The sequence below is a fragment of the Cygnus olor genome, chromosome 8 (genome assembly GCF_009769625.2).
Source record: "Cygnus olor isolate bCygOlo1 chromosome 8, bCygOlo1.pri.v2, whole genome shotgun sequence".
NCBI lineage: Eukaryota > Metazoa > Chordata > Aves > Anseriformes > Anatidae > Cygnus > Cygnus olor.
The window spans coordinates 8,739,883-8,762,644 of record NC_049176.1 but is presented as its reverse complement, the minus strand read 5'-3'; the positions used below and the strand labels follow the sequence as shown (position 1 = coordinate 8,762,644).

The following is a 22,762-nucleotide window of genomic DNA, read 5'->3' as shown; positions in this document are numbered from 1 at the left end:
AGCTGCACTGTTTATTTAAAGTTGGGGTGTCAGCGTTTTGTTTTTTACCGTTTAGAAACCCCAGTGAGCCCATCATGGATCCTTACAGAAAACATACGACATGCAGAGATGTGGATGGGAGCGAGTGGAAGATGGGACAACGACTGCAAGGAATCCACAGAAAACCCGCCATAAAAACTCACAAGGTCTTAGCCTCTCTGCACCAGTTCTTGACAGCTCACCCTGGGAGGCCACAGCAGCTCTACTGTTTTGGGTTTAACAATAACAATTTAACTTAATTTGAAAGCGTGCTGGCTCTCCATATATTAAATTGAGCTTGGCTAGCACATATTAACACAGATTGATTTCGCAGTATGCTAAAGAATAAAGTTTGTAACTGAAAATTCAATCCCCACACCGTAATCGTAGAATTTGATCACTTTTCTACATTTTAAGTCTATTTTGAGACTGGGAGGTTGCGGGGGGTGTAGAGAAACTGTCCCATAACAGGAAAGCTCCCAGAAGTGGTGGGAATGGAGCTTCTTTTTCTGCTTTTATTTCTGCCAGCAGTGCTCCTATTCACATCAGTGCTGTTCCAGTCCCAGTGTTTCTATGCACAGGTGGTTTATACAGCTTATTCATTGCAAGCAGCAATGACGTGATGAGATACGCTTTTTATTCAAGGATTTTACCAGAAATAACTCAATCCCACGGTCAATAAAAAGTCCTGTAGTATAAGGTTACACTTTTCTGACATTCCCAGACAATCTTTTAAAAATAACACCTAACTGTGATCTGGAACACCTTCTGGTCACTATCCCCATAGAAGAGAGGGTGGCTATCCAGTTTAGTTCCCACATGAGAAACCCTTTAATGAAGGGATCTTTACTGCCTTTCATTATCAATTGTGCTACTGCCAGATGTGATAGGGCCTGGGCTGCAAAAACTAAACTGACTGGGAAGCATCTCACTGTGAACCAGAGCCTTGTGAAAATGCCAGAGACCTCAGGGGAATCAAAAATTTACCCTATTACAAGCCTCATTTTGAGGAGTTTCTTCCACTCTCTTCCAGTGGCAGCACTGCTGCACATCCAGGAGCAGGGCTCAGCCTTGAAGGTCAGCATGAAGCGTTTGTGCAGTGTTAAAGAGAAACAGGGGCCGTAGATCTCTTCTGGATTAAGAACTAAAAAGGTTATGGAGACTAACAAGGATATGGAGACCTACTGCGAACTGTCCTCCCTCTGCAGTAAACAAGGGGAGATAGCAAACATTACTAGAGCAAGAACTACTACTTCGTTCTGTCCTTTCACCTTTTGGATTGAATTTATGCCATGTTACCTTAAAGACCAAAAGGAACCTAAAAGGCAGAGGGCAAACAAGGTGACCTCTTTAGATTTTTAAATGGGCTACAAGTATCTCACACTTATACATTTATTCAGATCACCTCCAGTACCTCTTGACTTCCAGACATAACAGCAGTCAACATATGCCTCTACTTCAGAGCAAAAAATCTCTCCAGGTATAAAGACAGAGGACATGGTTTCGCAATGACTCGAGGTTAATTATGCTTTCCCGCTGCTGAAGCTGTTCCTGCTTTCCTCCTTCTGCTTGTCTTGGGCTGGGCATTCAATCACTGCCTGAGAGCTGATGCTGTCCTCCTCTGACTCCATGGAAAGCCAATCCATCTTGCTAAGATGGAAATAGGCGGTGTGTACATACATGACACTTTTCCTACCTGCCTTCCAGCTGCTAGCTGTTTTCAGTTACTGCTTTAGAGACTTCCTAACAAAGATGCAACTTTCACATATTTAGTAGCTATTAATAGATTTCTATTACATGAACGATCCCAGTCTTACCTTGAATCCATGTAAATTCATAACATCTACATTTCAGCAAGGCATTCCACAAGTCTACTTCTATTATATGAATCGCTTCCTTTCCTTTGTTTGAACCTGTGCACGACTAGCTTCATTTGCTGCCCTTTGTCTCATTTGTTATCCTACTCAGTTCCCTTTAGGTAGAAGATCAAGTTTACAACTGAGAAAGCAAGAATAAAAATGCAAGAGGGTCTTTCAGTATTCCTGCAAAGTTAGAGAAGACCAACACAACAACTTTCTAATACACAATGGAATATAATACAAAGTATTGCTTAGGTAAACCAAAGGTAGCTGTAAAGCAGATGTCACATAAAGGCAGAAAAAAAATGATACAACATACAGTTTTTCTATTTTCATGGCTTAAAATCCCTTTATTCAACTTCTACCGCCAAATAGAGGGAATTATGCCTTAAAATAACATTGAAATATTCTGATAATTATTAGTCTAATAGTAGAATCTGTCTAGTGGCCTCTGAGAGAGAATTGCTGTCTGCCTTCAGACATATAATAATATGAATTAGAATATAAGCACGCTTCCAGAAGCCAGGCCAGCTGACCTTACGTCCCACTGAAATATCTGTCTTAATCCGGTTAACACAGTGACACCAGCTGCCAAACGACCAGCTATTCTCAGCCCTCCCATTCCGCTGCAAATCTGTCCTTCTGTAATTTCTAGGACAAACCTGCCTCGTTTCTACGTGAGCTTTTTGAATCTCACTTTTGACTTGCAACACGTCCTAAATAGGAGGCATGAGATACTATCAGCATTCCTGTGTGAATATGAAATACCCTGGGAAATGACAGTTAGCAGAAGCTATATTTTTACCATAAATGTACTTTTTTTTTTTTTTTTAGTTTTGACTTTTTTTCTTCCCTTAGAAAAGGTATAGGAAAGAAAAAAACCAAGCCCTTGTGAACAAGGAGGGCACAGGACAGACTGGACAGAAATCCAGCCAATTAAACTTTTTTGCAGAACTGCTTTGCAAGGCCCAAAAGTAAAGAACAATGCATGCATTTGCTATGATGTAATTTTGGTTTGGCAGCAGATTAAAAAAAAATTCCTAAACGCAAAGTAAGAGGATGTGAAGAACAGAATTCTATGTTTAAGTAAACAGTTTTGGTTAAAATCATATTGAGAGATTTTTTAAGACTTGAAAATGCTTCGATTAATTTGTGTGTTATTTGTGGAAATTATCTGAGTTTCAAGACTAACTGGAAAAGATATGCGTATATGAATGACTGACTCCATTCTGTGCTTCTGTAAGACGAAAAACATCCCAGCTTATACTAGTTGAAGAGCTCTTCTTATGTTTGATAAGGATCAGATTTTCTTCTAAAGGCTCTCTCAATCAACCCGGCATCATAACATTAAAAAAAAAAAAGTTAGTTCTAAGTTATCCAAAAATGATGTTTCTCTGCCATTTTGTGCCCTCCTCGTTAGCTGTATAAGCACAGAAATGCAGTTCCATATTTCCCAGTTGAGTCTGTCAATTATCTTTGTAGATTTTACAAAGCTGTAAGACCCAAAAGGAATTAATTGTTTATTACTACTACCCATAAAAAGATATTCCCCTCCTTCTCTAATTCACTGCAGCAGAGCTCTGCTTTTGCATAGCATCTGCAGGCTATTAGTTTTGCAACTGCAATCTGTAATTGCAAAAACATGTAATTTAGGTAGGGCATGTGAATAAGGTCCAGGAAAACCAAAAAGGATATAATCCAGATTCTTTGCTTCTCTGACAAAACATTAACCCAAAGTTTCTATATTTGCTCGCGAGACCTCAGGTCTCCTACTGAAGACAAATTCTGGATTCCCAGAATTACTGCCCAAAATGAACACACGTGATACAAACTAGAGTGAGTTATGTTATTACCAACAAACACCTTTTTTCCGCTGCTCTGCCTTTGCAGCCCTGCCACATACAGCAGAGAGCCAACCGAAGCTCAAAAACAACGTGGGTTTTATGGACATGCTCCTTGGATACAGTATCATGAGATGGTTCAGACTGTAAAACCTGATCTCTCTCTAGACCAGATTCTCCATGAAACAGAATTTGGATGAGTAAAAGGAAATTTATGTAAGGCTTTCTCTAAATGTTGGATCAACATAACACTGGGGTTCAAAATCCATTTGCTAACGCAGCTGTGCTCTGCTTTCTCATTCTAATAAGTTCAAAGGACAGCAAAGCATTCAAACACTATGTGGTGAGATCTCCATCCTTGGAGGTCTGTAGAGCCCACCAGACATGCTACAGCCACCCTCACCCAGTGCTGGTGACAGCTTTCCTGCACCCAGGAGGGGGGGACCCCAGGGATCTTCTAACCAGCCTTTCTAAAATCCATAAGGATGTTTCAAATTTGGAAGAGTCTCTCATTATTATGCTTCTACATTACCCTTTCCCTGTTTTACTAACCTGCAGCCCACTCATGAAAAGTACTGGAGAAACATTGACAGCAAACAGGTAGGGAGAGCTGCTGAAGTCTGCTCTGGGACTGAACACTCATCGGACAAAACAATTCCCTTTGAGAGCAGAAGATGCATTTCTTATACAGCAAATGTGCCCACACATACAGCTAGTCAGGAAAGCAAGTGAACTTTAAAACCTTAACCAGAAACAACTGTCCAGTAGCGTCAAAACCTTAACATTTTTTAAATGAAGGCAATTAATTTGATCACGTTGTGTTCCATCCTAAATCATGCAGAACAAAATCTACCCCTGGTTTGAAATTACTGTCTTTTTGTGTTCTGCAGCAACAGCAACTATTTTTCTAATACGTTTTTTCTAAAAACAGTTCTTTAGCCCAAATACTGACTGTCAGCAGATGCATTCTTGAGCTGAAAACCTAGCATGGGATTTATCTCAGAACATGTTTTTCTGTCTTTAAAAAAGAATATGAATGTCCTTTGCAGCCAGGTACTAGATTCAAATAGAGTTCTGGACTCAAATATGGTTGGAGGGGATAAAATTACACTTGGCCAACAGCAACTTAAATCTCACAGTCAATGGTGGTGCATATGGAGGAAGAAAGAAAAAAAATGAAAGCAGTGAATAACACAAAAACAAGAATAGCTTTCAAGGCTAATGACAAGAAAGAATAGTAACAGCGTGAATTAAATTCTAGGTCAAAAATCACTGGTCAAAATGATTCTAGGTCAAAAAACAAATAAATGCTAGGTCAAAATCATTATTAAATAGATGCAGTTAAAGTTGCCTAAAAAGCATTCCAGTCCTACAAGTGAATTTCTGCCCTGTTGAAGGTTCCAGTCAACAGTGAAACCCAGATCTCACTATCACAGGGTGCTCTCCTCTGTTCTCCCTGTTGGACTGTCCAACAGCAGACTCCTCTGATTTCTCTACAGGAAACGGTTTCCCTCTCCTTCCACATTCTGCCAAATTTGAATAGAAGCGTGCCTTTAAATAATCTCCATCAATGCAGGTGCCACTGTCAAAACCACAAAAACAAGACAACCTAAGAGACAGAGGAGGAAACGCAACCAGACAACAAGGAAACAAATGCTCTTCCCAGTCAGCAGCGAGGCTGCATTTTTCCTTGAATCCCCTAGATTTACCCGGAGCTCCGCAATGACTTCAGCTCAGACTTGGGTGGGTCTCTGTACGTCTTGGCAGCAGGGACAGGAGAAGTTCCTGCGCCGCCGATGGCTGGACGGTGGTCTGGCACACACGGGCCAGGGCTGGTGCTCCCGATCCAAGTTGTCTTTTGTTTTTCTTAAAATGTCGGATCAGAGACAGCAAGGTTTTAATATCATGATTCAGTGGGCCAAATCCAAATTTGATGGCAGCGTTTTAAACTGTGCAATGTGTATAGCATTACAAATGCTTGTTGGAAAGATGTTTCTCATTCTGCAGATCCCAGGATATCTCTATAGCTGATGATTCATCAACTATTTATAGTTTCTTCTAATTAAAGAGATACCCAGTATAATAACGTTAAAGAAGCTGTCACCTCTGTTACTAATAATCTTAGTTAAATAAAGATTGTAAAGATGAAGTTTCTTTTCATTTTTTTTGCCTGTTGGTTTCCTCAACCCAGCCTGATGAGCTCCCTCCTCTTCAAGTTTGTAGCTGAATTTCACTTTTAAATCCCAATTCTGAGTCCAGTTGTTGCCAAATGCCTGCTCTGTTTGAAATTCTAGTATTGCTGAAGAAGTAGTAAATTGGCTCTAGAAACAGACTTCATTTTATAAGAGGAAAAAATGTTTATAAACATTTCTTAACATTTTTTCCACCAAAACAAAAACCTGAAACCAAAATAAGAACAAAATCTGATGGAAAATAGCCCTGAAAGGCATAAATAAGTTACGTAAATAAGTCACACTTGGTGGCCAAAAGGATCTAGATGCCTGACGTTGGGTATTCCTCCTTAATCACCCCCAACCTACCTAAAGATGCCCCTTACAAAGTGTACCCCAGACTAGCTGAGCATATCCCCCAGGCAGCTGAGCAGTCTGGCCCCTCATGGCCACCAGAAGTGGAAGGCTTCCTTCTTCCTCCCTCAGCCCTCATGCCTCCCCTGCCAGCCTCTGGCAATTGTCAAACTCCTCTGCGAGTCCCCTCACCTCTGTAAGCAGCAGAGAAGCAGCTAAACTTCATTTCAGCTTGTTTTTCTGATGGCACGATAAAATGGCTCAAAGAAGGACACAAGAGCATGCAAAACCAAGGAGATAACAATAACAGAAACTTTCTGGTGGTGACAAACTGCTTAATAATCTCGCTGGTATCACTGGAAGCTGCTCATCCAGCTAGGGAAGAGAAGAAATCCTTTTTTGAACTGTGGGGCGAATTCACACAAGCCGTCAAAACTTACAGCATGATGAGGGATGCAAAGCACCATACACTTTTCACGGCCAAAACAGCTGTTACGAAAAAAGCTTTCTCTCATGACAATAGATAACTTGGATCCAGTGTGAAGCCTGACTAATAAAAGGATAAATGGGGTTTGATCCCAGGGTTGTAAACCGGTGCAGGAACGTCGCACTCCTCGTCCGTCTCGTGACTGCGCGTGTGACTGCCTGCCTGTCTGCTGCAGAAACTGCCTGAGCGAGGCCACGGGCACCAGATTAAAGAGAGCGAAAGGTTGGCTTTTGGAAGATAAATACGCAGAGAGATGCTTTCTTGCACACTGCTCAAAAGACATATCAAGCTATAGCAGTCTGGGCCCGACAGTCCCAGTGGTACTGCTCTTCCTGGAGAGCAATGTGTTTTCTTCTATCAGTACTTGCCAACTCTTAACCACATTTAAAACATAATGGCTCAAGCAAATAGAAGCCTTTCATCTCCCCACTTAGGGGGAGATTAATTTTTTCCAGCTTTAGCTGCTTGACAGTTGTCTAGGCTCTCTTTAAAATCTACAGAAGGGAGGCATCTCCAGAAGGAAATTCAGTCCACATAATGGTAGGTGTTGGGGATAGGTGGGAGAGACTAAGAGGGGCTTTTCTGTCACCATTTAATGCAGAAGGAGTGCTTGAGAATCTGCACAGTGCTTGAGAATCTGTGGTGCCTGGGAGGGCATAAAGCAGTAAAAGCAGTCTGAAACAATTTAAGAAAAACACTCATGCAAACCAAACTAAATTTGGGGAGCGTGGACAGGGCACTGAGGGAAGTTTTGTCACTTTCTGTTCAGCACTGGTGAGTCCATATGTGGAATACCACGTAAAGTTGTGGGTCCCCCTCTCTCACTTCAGGTAAAGATGCATGTGGGGAAACCGGAGAGGGGCTAGCAGAAGCTGTCAAGATGGTCAAGGCCTGGGGCGTGTGGAAGATGAAGAGACACGAAGGAAGCTGGGCTGGTTCAGTCTGGTGAGGAGGAGGCCTGGGGCCAACCTAGGAGCAACCTACAACTACCTGAAGGGACCTGCAGAGACAACGGAGCCACACGCATCTCTGTGGTGCTGAATGACCCAGCGAGGTGCCGCAGCCATGCGCTGTGCTTTGGGACGTTCAGGCCCTCCCTCAGCAACAAGTCACCACAGGGGCAAGGGGCCTCCACCCACGGAGGGTCCCAAGTCTCACCCAGACCACCCCACATGGTCTGACCTACAAATGACAGCACTCCCACTTCGGTCTGGGCACCTCCAGAGGTCCCTCTGGCAAACCCTCCTGTGATTTTGGGAACGTTCAGTTTGAGTGCAATTGTCAGTGACTGAAAAACTGAATGGCAATACTGCCCAAGATTGCTAGTGGATTTTTTTCAAAATCCTTTATTTAGGATTATTTAGAAACTCCACTGTACAGGGAGGTGGTGCCAATGATGTCAAACAAATAAATGGCTGCATTTCTCTGCCTTGATCTGCACACATCTCGCTCAACGTGTGCTACTAACATCTAGAACCATGATAAATACTTTTGCCTATAAGTATTCTAATTATGTACACTTTCTTTGCGAAAGCAGAAGCCTCAAGCTAATTTTAATTTTTTCTGCCAATACCCTGCAAAATGTGATGCAACCATATCAGAGAACCGCAGAAGATGTGTTTTTATAAATAAGGGTTTTAAAAATGAGACGTCCCATTCATAACATTTCACCGAGTGGTTGGAGATTCCAGCTTTTCTAACCCTTTCAAAACACAGGAAACTTTTAAGTCAAAAAAGGGCTCTACTGGAATTCCAATCACAGAATAAAGATGTGAGGAATGATACCCAAAAGTTTTTAGGCAAGTAGGTACATCGGTGTACTCTTAGGCACTGAGACTATGAATGCTATTGCAAAATAACTGATCTGACTCTGTGGATAACATGAATTGCATAGGCACATCTAAAGCTATATATATTCTGCAGTGTTTTATCATCTGAACCATGCTCCTGTCTGAATCCTCCTTTTTGTTTTTACTATCATAGTAGTTTTAATTCTACACAAAAATATTGAACATCTTGGTCTCACCACTGCAAAATATCAGAGAAGTACTGAGCACCTTGAAAGGAATTAAATCCCAATCCTCTCCTCAAATGCAGCTGGAGGCCCATTCAACTTGTCATGAACTCATTTAATACACATTATCTTAGTCTACCTCCCCAACTCACCAATGAAGTTAAAAGTTAATTCAAGATATACCATCTATTCTACTTTTTACTTACCCAGACCACCAGCTGCAGAAGAAAACAGGAAGAGCTTGGAGAACAGGATACATTTTAGACGTGACTAATATCACCTGATGTACATCCCAGCGGGTCACTGAAATTCCTGGTGATTCTGGAGCTTCTGAAGGTTTTGAGAAGTTTTTGGCTGAGTTTCATGACCAGTTCCCACACTGCTATGAAGATTTCATGTGTAACTCATCAGACCCTCAGTGCGAAGGGAGGGAGAGAACAGTAAAAGCCTCATGCTACTTTGTTCTGGTGGATGTGCTCTCTTTCATTTACCTTCCTGCCTACCCTTTGAACCTCTCCTGGCTCTACAGACCCACCCCTGACCTGCACAAAGACAATGTGAACTCAAGGCAGTCCCTGAGCTTCAGAACATTTCCCTCTATTCCTACGATCACACAGAAATGTGTTTATAAGCAGATGTAAAGTGCACACAGTCCTGGAAAACCTGCACATGCCATTACTGGGAGGGAAACACAGACGAGGAACACAGTAACTTATCATTCAACGGGTCAAATTCAGTACTGTAATTTCATACAAGCCGAAGTACCTGTAGCAAGGCTTTACCAGGATATTTTCCAAAAGGAAAAGTGCTACGAGCAGATAAAGGTGATTTATAACAGAATCAGACAAAATGTGCCACAGCCGAGGTTCAGGGCTCTGGGTTTCTTTTCCTTCTTTTAATCCAGATCTGTCTTAGGCCTCTATTTCCTATGAAAATTAAGTTACAGGAATCGACTTTGATAAACAAATAGATAAGTTCTTAAATCAACTACTCAGACTTGGAGAGACTTGTAAGTTGCAAGGGCTGTCAGTTTTGAGCCACCTGAAGAGGTCCTGAGTCTGCAGAAGTACAACGGGCAGCAATGATTACACCTGCCAGGAGACAGAGGAGGGACAAGACTGCTGGAGGGAATTAAACGTGGATTATTCAACAGTATATGGGACATTGGGGTTGTTCTCCCTGAAAAGGTCTGCACAGTTATTCTCCTGTTTACAGACATACATGTGCAAGATAATGAGAAGGAATCACATATATGCTTTTTTACACACATTTGTTACATCCTTTTGACAAATCATATTGTTGTGGGTCAAATTCCCATCCTGGACTGTCAGACCAAACTGACATAAAACAACGTGACACAAAGGGACATACCCTGTCACAAGGCTGCAACAGTCTTCCAACCTGGCTTAACAAACACTCCACCTTCAGCATTTGCAGTAACGCCTCTGTGTTTTGCCTGAACCTAAACAGTTCCTTTCTGTATGTGCAAACATAGTTTTTTACCTTTCTGTATTCTCCAAGAGCCACAATTAACTGCCTCTGATAGAATTTACACCAAGAAAACTTGTTGTATCTGCCTGTTTTCTACAGACGACAGCACGCTCACATCCCACTTTATTTTTATACACTTTTCTCTATGTTGGCTCTTCAGAAACTGAGCTCGAGAAGTTAGGAAACTTCTTGCCTACATTGGATGCGGCACCTTGGTTGTCTGCCGGGGAGTTACAGCTCACAGCTGGTAAGCAAATACCAAACAGATGGTTTAGCAAAAGCAAAGAGAAACCCACAGTGTATTTCCCTGACGTCAAGGAGATACCCTTCTGGAGACGCAGGCCTCAGACTGCCTGAAACAGCAAAATGGTTCCTTTCCAACCCCAATTTCAGCAATCAATGCCCAGCGATTAGTTACTGAGCTCCTGATCCTGGTCAGAAACTTCAGGTTCGAGCACTCAGGACTGTCCTTAGGAAGGAGAGCTAGGTACGGATTCCCTGGGAAGTTTAAACAAGGGCCTCCCAGATGCTAACAAGTGACTCAACCCAGGAAACTCCGCTGGCCAAGGCTTCGTGGAAGGAGCCATCAATGAGGAACAGCTTGGGAATGTCCATTTCTGCAGTCTTGTATTGTTTAATACACACACGCCTGGCTGGACTTGAATCAAGAGAAGATGGACAGTGTATTTTTCTTGTACACAGGGAGCTCTTAATTGTGTAAAATTAGATTTTTTTTCCCCCTCATATAAGGTACCGCTCTTTGAGATAGCTGACACTTCGGACCTCACCTTGGGTAGTCATGAAACCACGGAACAACAACCTGTCAAGCATTGCCACGCTTAGTGGGGCTTTGCTAAACAAACTGCCAGGGCAGAGGTCCCGTGATTTAACACACCAGCCATTTCTACCTAGGACTCTTGTGGTGCACACACCCTGAGTTAGCTGTTCACGTGCCCCTCCTGCATAGCTCTCCTCTTGCTGAGAAGTATTTTCTAGTGCCAGATTTATTCACTGATCTGCTTGCCATCAGAACACAAAGAGAATTTCCTGAGCAGTGGTTTCCAGCATGAAAGATTTCTTATCTTAGCCCAAGATATTCCCAGTTCTGAACCACTGATCCAAACCCGGAGTTTTCATGAACTGTGCTGGCAGAAGTGGAGTTTTCCAACGAGATGGCGAGGAGCAAGCCACACCAGGCATGAAGCACATGTTCTCGTTCTCATACCCCTTTCTCCACTTTAACTGCCAGGAGCGAAAGTTCACCCTGCTGGGAGCTGTTATGGAAGTTTAATTTAAAAGAATTACCTGGATGAGAAGCTGCAGGTAGAACATACATATTCAGGACTCTCTAAAAGAACTTCTAGCTATTGTGGATACGATTTTGGAACAGAACTATCCTGATACTTCAGTAAAACAGAGTGAATAAAAAAGATCGCAGCTGTGGAAATGGAACTGCTGCCTTCCAGGATTCACAGAAAGGAGATCTAGATGCCAAAGAGACTACTAGTTCTTCTTATCCCTTTATGAGAACTAAGTGAATTTCTGCAGCCTTTGTCTTTCCATCGCAGCAGATAAGCTACAAGCAACCAAGAGTCTCAGAAGCAGAAAACAAGTTTTATGTTTCGGTCACAGTTTCAAAGACAGTTACAAGTTTTAAAACAGTTTAAAGATAAAAATGTACAGTTCATTATATCATGTGTCTTGTCCTAGGAGTGCAACTGATTTAAAAATAAAACCTGGAAGACTCAAGCGTTCTGTTTGGTCCAGTGGGAGGTGGCGATAATCTGTACACACTCATAATAGCACCTGGGCTCTTGATTCAGAAAATAAGCTTTGTGTGCTGTCCAGCTAAAAATCTGGCAAAAGGACTGATTCAAACTGGAAGCAAATAACTCCACCTGACCAAAATTAACTCTAAAAGAGTTTCTAAGACTTTAAACAATGCTCTCAAATGCAATACTGTAATCATGATTAACATTTGTTAGAAGGTAGGATTTCTGCTGTGGACACAAACTCTACACTTAGGGAAACCAAGCATATCTGAATTCAGCACGTTTTAATTTTATAAAGACTCTACCAAGGGCTGTCAGACAAAAACTGAAAACAATCAGAAAAAAAACAGTGCTCTGAAGCTGTGAAAGCATGAAGTCCAACTAAGAAAATACGCATGGATATTGCAAGGTGCTCTCTGTATATACTATCACTGAAGGCACATGAAAGATCATTACGGTCATTTTTTCACCCAGGAGCTTGTTCCTACTGAACACTAAGTCAATGCCTTACTGGGTGCTGCAGCTCTGGAGTCGAAGGTACCATTTATGTCTTCAGGCAGTTAGGGCTCTGTCAGCATCAATTCCATAATTAAATACTGCTACAGATCATAAGCAAGAGCCCATCATTCACTTCTGGGAACTGCTCAGAATAATCTGAGCCAAATTTGCCTCGATGAATGCAAATCCATCACTAAAGAAAAAAGCGTTACTATCTGGCACTATTAAAATATTACTAAATTTGGGCTTTTTCCTGAAAAAGGAGAACTGCTTCAGAGCTGCATTTCCGCTGCCAGCTCTCCTTCACTGCACATTACTTGTTTGTGGATACACTCATGTTCCTGCACACTCTGTTGTTGGCAAGCGCCCGTTCCCTGCTCTTAATAAGAGATGCTGCTGTCACTTCCTGCACCGAGACAATTCCCACTTCATAATCACATCTTCCTCCCACACTTCCCAGTTATACTTCTCTATCCGATGTCCACACCAATTTCATAAGCAGTGGGTCTTTCACAGAGGCTTTCCAAACCCAACAATCTTCCTCTATTCCTTGCCCACAACTCTCTGCCTGTCAAGCATGCAGCACATTTTAAATAAATGTATGCTATTACTGGTCACATCTGTCTGCAACCAGTTTAGGTTTTGGAGACATTTTTTGCAGTATGTTCTATTTTCACTGTAATTATCTCCAGTGTATGTTGTCCTTCCAAACACTAGTTTAAAAATAACAAAGTATTAGTTAGGCCTGGGACATATGAGGCTGAAAGAAGTTCAGTGACGGCATTAATATGATTCATGAAGTTCCAGCAACCATACAGAATGAAGACAAACGAATCAAGACTATGCACACAAAAGTCAAGAGTGTCTTTTGGTCCACGCCAGACATATTTGAGTGACTTGCTGTCTGTGCTTATACATCTGTCCTCAACACCGCATTTATTCTCAATTTTATGTGGAGGACAGTGAGGTTCGACGGGACCCAAGGAGATAAAAACCAGAGTGATGAAGACCTTGCTTCCTAAATGCCTTGGAGAGCCAGCAACGGAACAGACATCTCCAAATGAATCAAAACCCCACTTGATGCGACAGGCATTACCTCTCTCCGCAGGAACGCTTTTTGCATTCTTGTCCTGGTCCTCCTGGCCACTGTTTGCATCCGGCTGAGCCAAACAGCTGCTGCCCCGAAGAGGCTACGGAGCAGCTGGTACTTGCTGGCTGCTCCCCTTTGGCTTCCACTCACTACATCCGAGGTTCCTCGTTGCCCGGCTCCTTCTCTTCCTTCGTCTCAGCCTGCTCTCCTGGATGCTAGCTCTCTAAATCAAATGCCCAGCCCTTGTTTCTTCACCCTTGGAAGGGTATATCACAAGACAGGAACAAAACTTTCAGGCATTGCAGGGTAACAGCAGTGAGAAATAAAGGAAACTTCAGAAGCTTTGCTGGAAATACTGTAATGCACTGACAGAAACGTTTTCTAAGGAATTGCTGGCCCTTATCTAGAAGCATAAAACCCCCTACTTTGAACTTCCTGTTACTTAAACTTGGAGTTGTTTTGTTAAGCATGTATTTTGATAATCCCAGGATTCAAGTAGCACCACTTGCACTGTGTAAACCAACACACATTTTTAGACTTAATTTTTGATTATTATATTTCTTTCTGGAGATTTTTAGACTAAGCAAGAACAGCCTTAAGATGCTATCAAAAGCAACATTTCCCAGCTGAGCATCTAGACAACCTCCTTCTCCACCTCTCAGTCTCTTTGACAGTCAGCTCTCCCCTGCTCCCTGCCTACCAGAAATATTTCACAGCAGGGGGATGACAGTTCAAGAAAGGCCAAAAAGCAAGCTTATTTCATGTTTTGAGAGGGATACGTGGGCTTTGGGACAAGAATGTTCCAACTCAGAAAGAATCCACAGTTCAGCTAGAAAAGAGGGAAGCAAAGTGTGCAGCAGGGCAGGATTCATTTTCACTAGTGACACTTAGATGAAAACAGGAGGTTTTCATAAAAGATTTTCAAATCTGAAAGTCAATTGCAGCCATAATTTGACAGAGGTCAGCTTGCTAAGCTTCAGGGCACGATGAAGCACAATCACACACACTGCCTGCTTTCTCAGATTTTTTTTTTTCCCCAAAGAGACAAGGTCTGGCTTCACAAAGAAGACAGGCTAAAGGGTGACCTTTGCTTTGAAAATGACAAGCAGTTTTATTATGGATACTATGCCCTTAGCCTTGGCTCTTGCAGCGCATATTATTCTCAGCATCTGTATACTGTATAGGACAGGATCTTAAATTCCTAGGTCAAAGTCATTTTTTCTTTCAACGGCAAAGGTCGGGTTTCCCAGGAAAAAGAGGAATTTGTAAAAATCTTTTGAAAAACTGCATTTTAACTTGCAGCAGTTGCAAATCCACAACACTCAAACTTACAAATTAGATACTTTGTCTTTAGGAGCAGCAGTACTCTGTGAGTCTCGTTTTATCTGAGTCAAATTAAATGTGAGTCTGCCTTTTATCTGAACATGAGACCAAGTGATACATCCTTATCCACAGAAATACACAAGAAGAAGAAAACTGCATGTTCAATAACAACACCACCCATTGTCATATGTAACAAAATAGGAGAAAAGTATATGTTCGGACTGAATTTATGGCTATGAAATACCATACGAAGGCAACTTATTACAATGCAGTTTTGCCTGCAAGACGCATATGGCATCAAGTCTGCAATGAACTGCAACCTGCCTGAATAAATTCCAACTATTGCCAAAACTGTGTAGCACAGCAAACTACTACCCCACAAGCGTTTCAGCAAGGCAACGTCTTTCAGCAGCAGCGCTTTGGTCCTTCACAGGAGCTTACCTGATGACAGAACAGAAATGAGTTCTAACTGGGATGAGGAACAAGGTTAGATGACATCTCAAACAACCGTTCAGGTTATGCTTTTACTGGGCACACTGTTCTGCCACTGGGAGACCCAGGGAACATCGCAGCTACTATCTGAGCTTTGGTTGCCTTTCTGCAAAGCAGGCACAGCACAGAACTTCTATTTTGAGATCATGTTGCACCACATACATCTCTGCCCCATTGGAAATGTATGGTCTCCTCTCAAAAAAAAGGCAATTAAATTTTTTTCTTCAACATATTGTAATCCTTTGCTGCCTGAAAGCAATGTATCATCCCAAATACAATTAACACATCACAAGCTTATTACCCACAAAAGCAAAACACAAATCAGATATTTTTATTCCTAGCACACTGAGTGTTCACACAAAGATACTGACAAAGAAAGAACAAAAGCTATGATTTAAATTTGGTGTAATTACTTCAGTGAAAACTTGTTGCAGAACTTGAGAAATCCTTAAATGTTCATTCCAGATGTTGGTTTTTAGGACCAGAAATTCACATCCTCAGATAAAATATTTATCTGAAGCTCTATGGTTTGTGTGTCACGGCACTGAAACAAATTGACAAAGAGAACTTCTGGTTTTGTTGAAGCTGGTAAAGGCTTTGCCATTGATTTCCATAGGGCCAGCATTGCCCTTGCTCTAACACATAATAACCAGAATCAAATTATAATATGCATTTTTTACTGCAATATACTGTAAGACGTTGTATGTGCACTGTTTCAATGTAACTGGCAACTTGACACCAGGAGACATCTGCACTTTGAAATAAATAGAAAGAGCAGCGAGAGGGAATGTAGTGGCCTTCCTTAATGTAAGTAATTACACTGTTACCCTAAAAAATGTCATTGTCCTTAATAAGCCTACAGTGATGCCAGCAAAGCGTCTCTGATGAGAGACTCCCAGGACAGTGAAATCCACTGCTTAACCATGGGAGGCCGAGGGGACTCTGACCCTAACCACACGAGCAGCGTGGGGATGTGGGGCAGCATTTACAGGTCAAAGTAAATTGGAAGGGATGTTTTCTTCAGCTATTTACTTAACTGCTTTTCAAATTGTTAGCTACTCGTGCTTTTAAAAGCAGCTAACGTTGGCCAGAAAACACATGATTCTCTTCAGAGTAGTTCTGTTCCTACATCCCATTTTCTTCTCCTGCCTTCTGTGCTCTTATCAGCAACGTTCACCCTCTCAGACCATGATACCAGCGAAACTTCCCATCACTTTCACAGCAATCTTCGTGCAGTTATCTGTAACTCACTTGGAACCATCAGCAGCAGAAAAATCCATTCCTACATATGTAAGTTACCAAAGTAACTCTAGAAACAATCTCAAGGTCTAAATACTCCGTGGCAAAACAGATGGGAGCTCTGAGAAAGACCAGTTTCTGTGACAGGCAGTGCCAGGCCCACAGGGTAACCGCAGCGGCAGCCAGGTGTTCCCTCACGTTACGTCAACTACTTTGAATTTCACAGCCATGTTCCACTGGGATTTTAGAACAAATCAAGCAGATTTGGTGTCACAGATGTCAAAGGGCAGAAATCAAAGGTTTTGGCAGAGCAACAGACTCTGAATTCTGTCTCTGAGACCTGGGAGAAATGGAAGGAAGGTTCAGCACCAACTGCAGACTCTGACACGCTTCAGTGAGGCGACAAACTTCCACTGGGCCTCCACTCCATCTGGTGACAGCGAGGGAAAGCTACTTAAAACATGACAAGTCAGGACCACGCTTCTTCACCCCAATCGCTGTCTTTTCCACTAAGAGCAATGCTTTCAGACATTTCTACAGATCATTGTACCAGAATGAGGTCTCCATCCCCATGCCATTCTCCTCTGGCTAGAGCTAGCAGCAGAGCTCAGTTTGTCACACTCGTTTTCAAACAGTCATGGCAACTTGCTCTCGGTACTCACTGCACGGACCTCTCAGCTCTAAACAGACTCTCAAAGGTCAACCCAAAACATCACAACTTAGACCCATGCTGCAAACAAATGCCTTCTGAGTGCTGGAGTGTCTGGGGACAGCAGAGGGCCGCAGGTGTGCACGTGTATTATGGGCAGTGCACATTTTGGTACATTTCCACGTGTCAGTTTCTGCAATGCTAAAGGAAAGCTGAACACAAGGGCTTCCTAAAAGGTAAGTAATGTGAAAAAAAAATGAAATTAACGAGTTAATATCTGAAGAAATAAACCGTGACAAGCCCTGGCTACGAGGGACGTTAGCTGCTGAGGCCTGGCAGAGCTGGGAGACAGCACTGACTTCATTCAAAGAATTCATTGTTTGCTGTCAGCTACATATTTCTTGTTAAAAAATGACATTAGAGTCCCCTGGCAATTGCAGAAAAATAATTTTTGTAGTCTCTCAGAGTCAAAGCTCTTCTTCATATATGGGCTTAGTGGATCCGAGTACTACTTTATTCTCCTCTGTCCTCTTCAACAACAACAACCAACCAACAACAACAACAAAAAAAACTCCAACAGTGATAGGCACACCTGCAAGCCTTCCAATGCAAGGAAAGAAAATAAAATTGGTGAGATCATGAGAAATTCAGTCTTACAGGTACCACTGCTAACATCCTATTTAGTGCTTGGGAGGGTCTGCATAGCACAGGGCCAGACAGGAGAATAAAACCCATAATCTCCAGGCACTGCCTTCTACCTTGGGCAAGCAAGCAAGCGACATGAGTGAACTGTCTCTTAATGCTAAGGAGGAAATCGGTCCCCTCTCTCAGCTCCCAGCCACCAGTGGAAAGGAACTGTGGTCCAGAGAAAATGAAGTCAGCAGTGCTGCGAAGGAGAAAGGGCACGATGGCACCCCTCAGGCTGTGCAGGACTCCCTTCTCCTGTGCTCAAAGAAAAATCCAAGTAAGCCATTTAAAAGTGCCTCAGGGCAGAACTTGTCACTAGATCAGGTTTGCCCTATTAAAATAACAAATGAGGTGGTGCATAGAACTGCCTTCGATTTGAGGACATTTCATTCATAAAACAGAAATACCCACAGCTTTGCTGCCATATAAACTTCATAGATGGTTTTTAAAAGTCCCCAAACCTCTCCTTGTAATAGAGCAGAGCCAAGCAATAGGAATTAGGTGGCACAAGACTCACTCTGATTTCCAAGGACAGCTCTGTAAGTCCAAATGAAAGCTGACAACTTCTGGGTCATTAATCCAACAGGACATACAACATGAACAGAACCTGTGCACCAGTACTTGCATTCAGGTGGACTGCAGCAAGGACAGAAAGTAAAGAACTACACAAACACTATCCTGCTTTTTGTTCTGAGTTTCCAGAAAAAAACTTTTATGATCAATTCTCCACCCCCTTCTACTCATCCTCTGGGTAAGCAGAGCCTGGTGCTGGCTATATTTGTGTTGTTAGCTGAAAGAACAGCAGAACGTGCCAAATAGTTAATAACAAAATTCCAGTCTTGTGACACAACCCAGTAATCCCAACACTGGAAACTAATCTCATATTTCTATTCAACTCTTACAGAATCCTAATCCTAACAAAAGCACTATTTTTATTTTGCCTGAATCTTTTCTAAATACATATATCTCAAATATTAAGGAAGTTACTGTAGACCAGACCAAACAGGGACGTGTTACACAAACTTATATATGTACATACATTGATTTACGTGGGGCAGAGAGACGCAGGATTCCTGAGGCAGGAAAAAATGGTAATTGGATACAGTGGTTTTCTTTTAAGTAATCTTTTAAGGAAATAGTATGACAAACATATCTAGATAAACAGTAACATGACTCTGTCTGGTAATCACTGTTATCGCTGTCTGGAATCCTAATTCTGATCTCTGAGTTCTGTGTTCTCTCTTTGAAGGTGTGGGGAGATGTCCTCTTCAGCTGGAGCAACTGAGGACATTTCCACTCTCAGCTCTGTAACACAACCCTCTAAAGCAGGGTGCAAATCAGCTTTGCTGAGACTTGAAGACACGCCGGCCAATAATCTTGGCTGCATAGTGGCCACATGCACTCTTCTGCTGACACAGAGCTGCTTGCTGCAGGCCATCCCACCCCACCGCTGGCTTTCTTGCGTGCATGTAATACAGTGCTCTTACACGGGCACAAGATTTGGCAATGCCCAAGCTCTCAGCCTTGCAAAAGCACACATATATGCATGCCACCCGATCCGTGCCCATGCCTGAAGCCATCAGGAATGAGGGCAGCCGGGAACACATCCATGTCACAACGGCAGCTGCTGTCTTTGTTGAGGGCTCCACTGATTTCAGGCAATAATTGCTTGTAACTGAATGAGGTGCTGTAGTGACAATAGCCAGTTCCCTGCCTCCCTGGGACACTTCTCAGGACACTCCTGTGACAAGGAAACAAATGGAGAGTTGCAGGGTCCTAGGAAAACAGTGGCTGGGAGCGAGCATGCATACCACAGCTCTTTTCTGACATTACAACTGCAAAACAGCAAGGCAGGAGGCTTAGCAAGCTACGAGCCCAGGTTCAGGCCTGGGCCAAATATGCAGGACAGACAAGTCTCAGGACGCATCAAGACCTCGCAAAACAAAGAAAATAAACTCTCCCATCCACAAATTGCTGTTTTAACCACCGTCTGCCTTGATGACTTCCCTTGCCAGATCCCAAGCAGCTTCTTGCTCTTGTAGCTATCCTTGCTTCAACGCCACTCTGGCCATCACACATCTGTAATTCCAGTTTTAAAACAGCTTTTACTGTCACTAACTGTGCTGCAAATGTGAGGCTATGCCTGACAACGCTGTAGCACAAGCCTATGCTGTATTCCAGCACGGACAGAAAAGAGATTATCTGTCACAAAACAGCAGAAAAGTCCTGTACAGCCACAATATGGGACACAGAAAACCTCAAATGAGAGTATTTTAGGGGAAGATAAAAATAATGTTATGTTGAGCTAGCAGAATTAATTTGTGCACAGGGTGCATTTATTCCAGTACCTTGAAGCACAAAAGGTTTTTACACCTATTAAACAAATATCTAGTTAACCACTCTGATTATTGGCCTGCTATCATGAGTAAGTGTTTAACTACAAGTCAGGTCCAGTGGGTATTGCATAAACCCAGATCTTTATGCCCTGTTCTCAAAGCACGCATAGGCTTGTCAAAAGGCCAGTTCTCCTTGCAAAACTTTGAACACTCCACTCCCTTCATTCCCACCAAGCATCTGACCATAAAACTGCTGTGGTAAAGAGCTTGACAGAGCAATACAGTCACTTATTTTAAAAAAAAATTTGCCTCTCGGTTTCATTGAACACTTTCAGTCATCCTGATCACTTTAAAAAAAGAATTGGTTTGGACCACTTGTTGTTTTACACATGTCAAGCCAGGGCTGGGAGGAGAGTGGCTGAGGGGAAGAAATTAGCAAAGCAGATTTGCCAGTCTGCCCTGATACAATGAGGTGCACACGCAAAACGGAATGCCTTTAAGCACAGCTCTGTGCCACATACACACTGAAAGAGCTTTTAACACATTTACTACACTCACAGAAAGGTTCTGTCTCTTTAGAGCTTACTGTGCTTGGCCATGCACAGATTCTCTCTCCAAACTGTCATTGTGTTCCTTAATCCCTTCCTTGCCTGCACAATCTGCAATAGAAACATTGCACATCTGGAAAAACGAGCAGGGTGGCAGCCCGGGAAGAGCAATGAAACTCCACACTGCAATTCTTGCAGAGTAGCAGGGATCATACGCTGGCTTTGAAGGATTTTATGACTGTTTCCAGGAAAAAAGTTTTTCAATCTGAAGGCCTAGTGCTCCTGCTTATCTATGATGAGCTTAAACAACTCGACAACCTAATGTTTTAACTATACCAGTCAACATTAACTTTTCAGTAACAGTGTCTAACAAATAGTCCCAGTTACCTGATGAAATTGCATCAGCGTTTTTACTGATTTACGGTATTTTACCTCTTTGTGCAGTTTTTACTACACAAAGAGGAAGACCCCTTCTTTGCAGACTGCCTCTCACCTCCAGATACTCCCTTAATCCTGCTTCTCTGTGTTTTTCATACAATTTCGTACTGTCTTGCCCATCCACTGCAATGTTTCCTGCAAAGTTCTCTTTCCACTCCTAACCATGACAGCCATATTTTGAAAAGACCGTGATCTGTCCATTTTACTGTGAAGGTTGTGCTGAAGCATCACTTCTGAAGAAACGAATTTAGCTTCAACCTTGACTACATCATCTTTTGTATCACAAGGAAATACGCACAGTGTTAGAAACAGTCTTACAGATTCATATAAACTTACTCTACGAAATGACACCACGTAGAATGTATCTTCCCTTCTGCGAATAGCTTCAAAGAAGTCTTGATAGCTCCTTGGAGAGGCATAATACACTTGCAGCTCGTTCCCTGAGTTCCTGCTGAAATAAAGAAGGGGGGAAGGTAATTATTTTAGACACAAGAAACAACTTCAGTGAGACAATGGCTATAAACACCTGCTTTTCAAAAGAACAGCAGATCTTTATGCACTGAGAGGAGCACAAGGAACGCTAAATATAGGTGAAGACAGTGAGAACTACTGCGTACTTTTTGAAAGTTCAAAGTGCTTTAAAAGTCTTGCCCCAGGAAACTTCTTCAGGCTTAATTTTAATCATGCTTTTGAGGCTAGCAAAAAGCCACATACTAGCTCAACAACAATAAAAAGTTTCAAATCAATCTAAAATGTCTGGAAATTTGTGATGACTTCTGAAAATAGACTGTAGCAAATTTTAAAACAGTGTTATTCTGAAATGAAAAATCAGAACATTTAATCAGTTTTTGATTTTGTTTATTGCTAAGAATCTAAACCACTCAAATTGAGAAAGCTGTAAAGTTAAGCACAAAGAGCTTTTCATTCACTTGTAAGTGACAACCTCATCTTCTCTCTCACCTGCCTTTTTTTGCCTTTGGTCAATTCACAGATTTGCTCTTGATTTTCTATTTAGACAGTGGAGCAAAAATAAGATATTCATAACATTCATATAATTCATACTTATCTTTTTCACCATTCTCATCTTACTGATATCACACATGAGGAAAAGACACCGTCTTAAGTATTCTAAGCAGAAACACTGGCAAGTCAGGCAATCGTGGTACTTATCCACTGTTTATCTTGGAAAGGTGAGAAATTCCCAGCAGATATTGCTATCATCCCATTCCCACTCAAAAATAACATATTTAATCAAATGGGAAAGCTGTACTTAGACAAACCATTAGCTGGATCTTCAACCAGTTATTTTAATTCTTCCCCACTTTAATAGCATGCTATCTGTTTGCAGTAGTTGTGGCAAAATCACTGATGAGCCTGTTCCTCCCAAACTGTCTTGTGCTGACCCAGATTTTAAAATACGGTGGCTAATTTAGATTATTTTGGTATGTTTCTATA

At 42.1% G+C, this 22,762-nt stretch overlaps 1 protein-coding gene across 2 annotated transcripts in view; it reads right to left on the bottom strand.

The window, feature by feature from the left end:
• ATF6 (activating transcription factor 6) overlaps positions 1-22,762 on the bottom strand; it is a 78,561-nt gene that overhangs the window by 25,386 nt on the left and 30,413 nt on the right. Inside the window, exon 14 of one of the 2 annotated variants that reach the window (XM_040564677.1) lies at positions 21,644-21,758. In XM_040564677.1, the coding sequence (XP_040420611.1) occupies positions 21,644-21,758 (115 nt within the window). The remainder of the gene's footprint in view (positions 1-21,643; positions 21,759-22,762) is intronic. The other variant, XM_040564678.1, reaches the window with a different exon arrangement.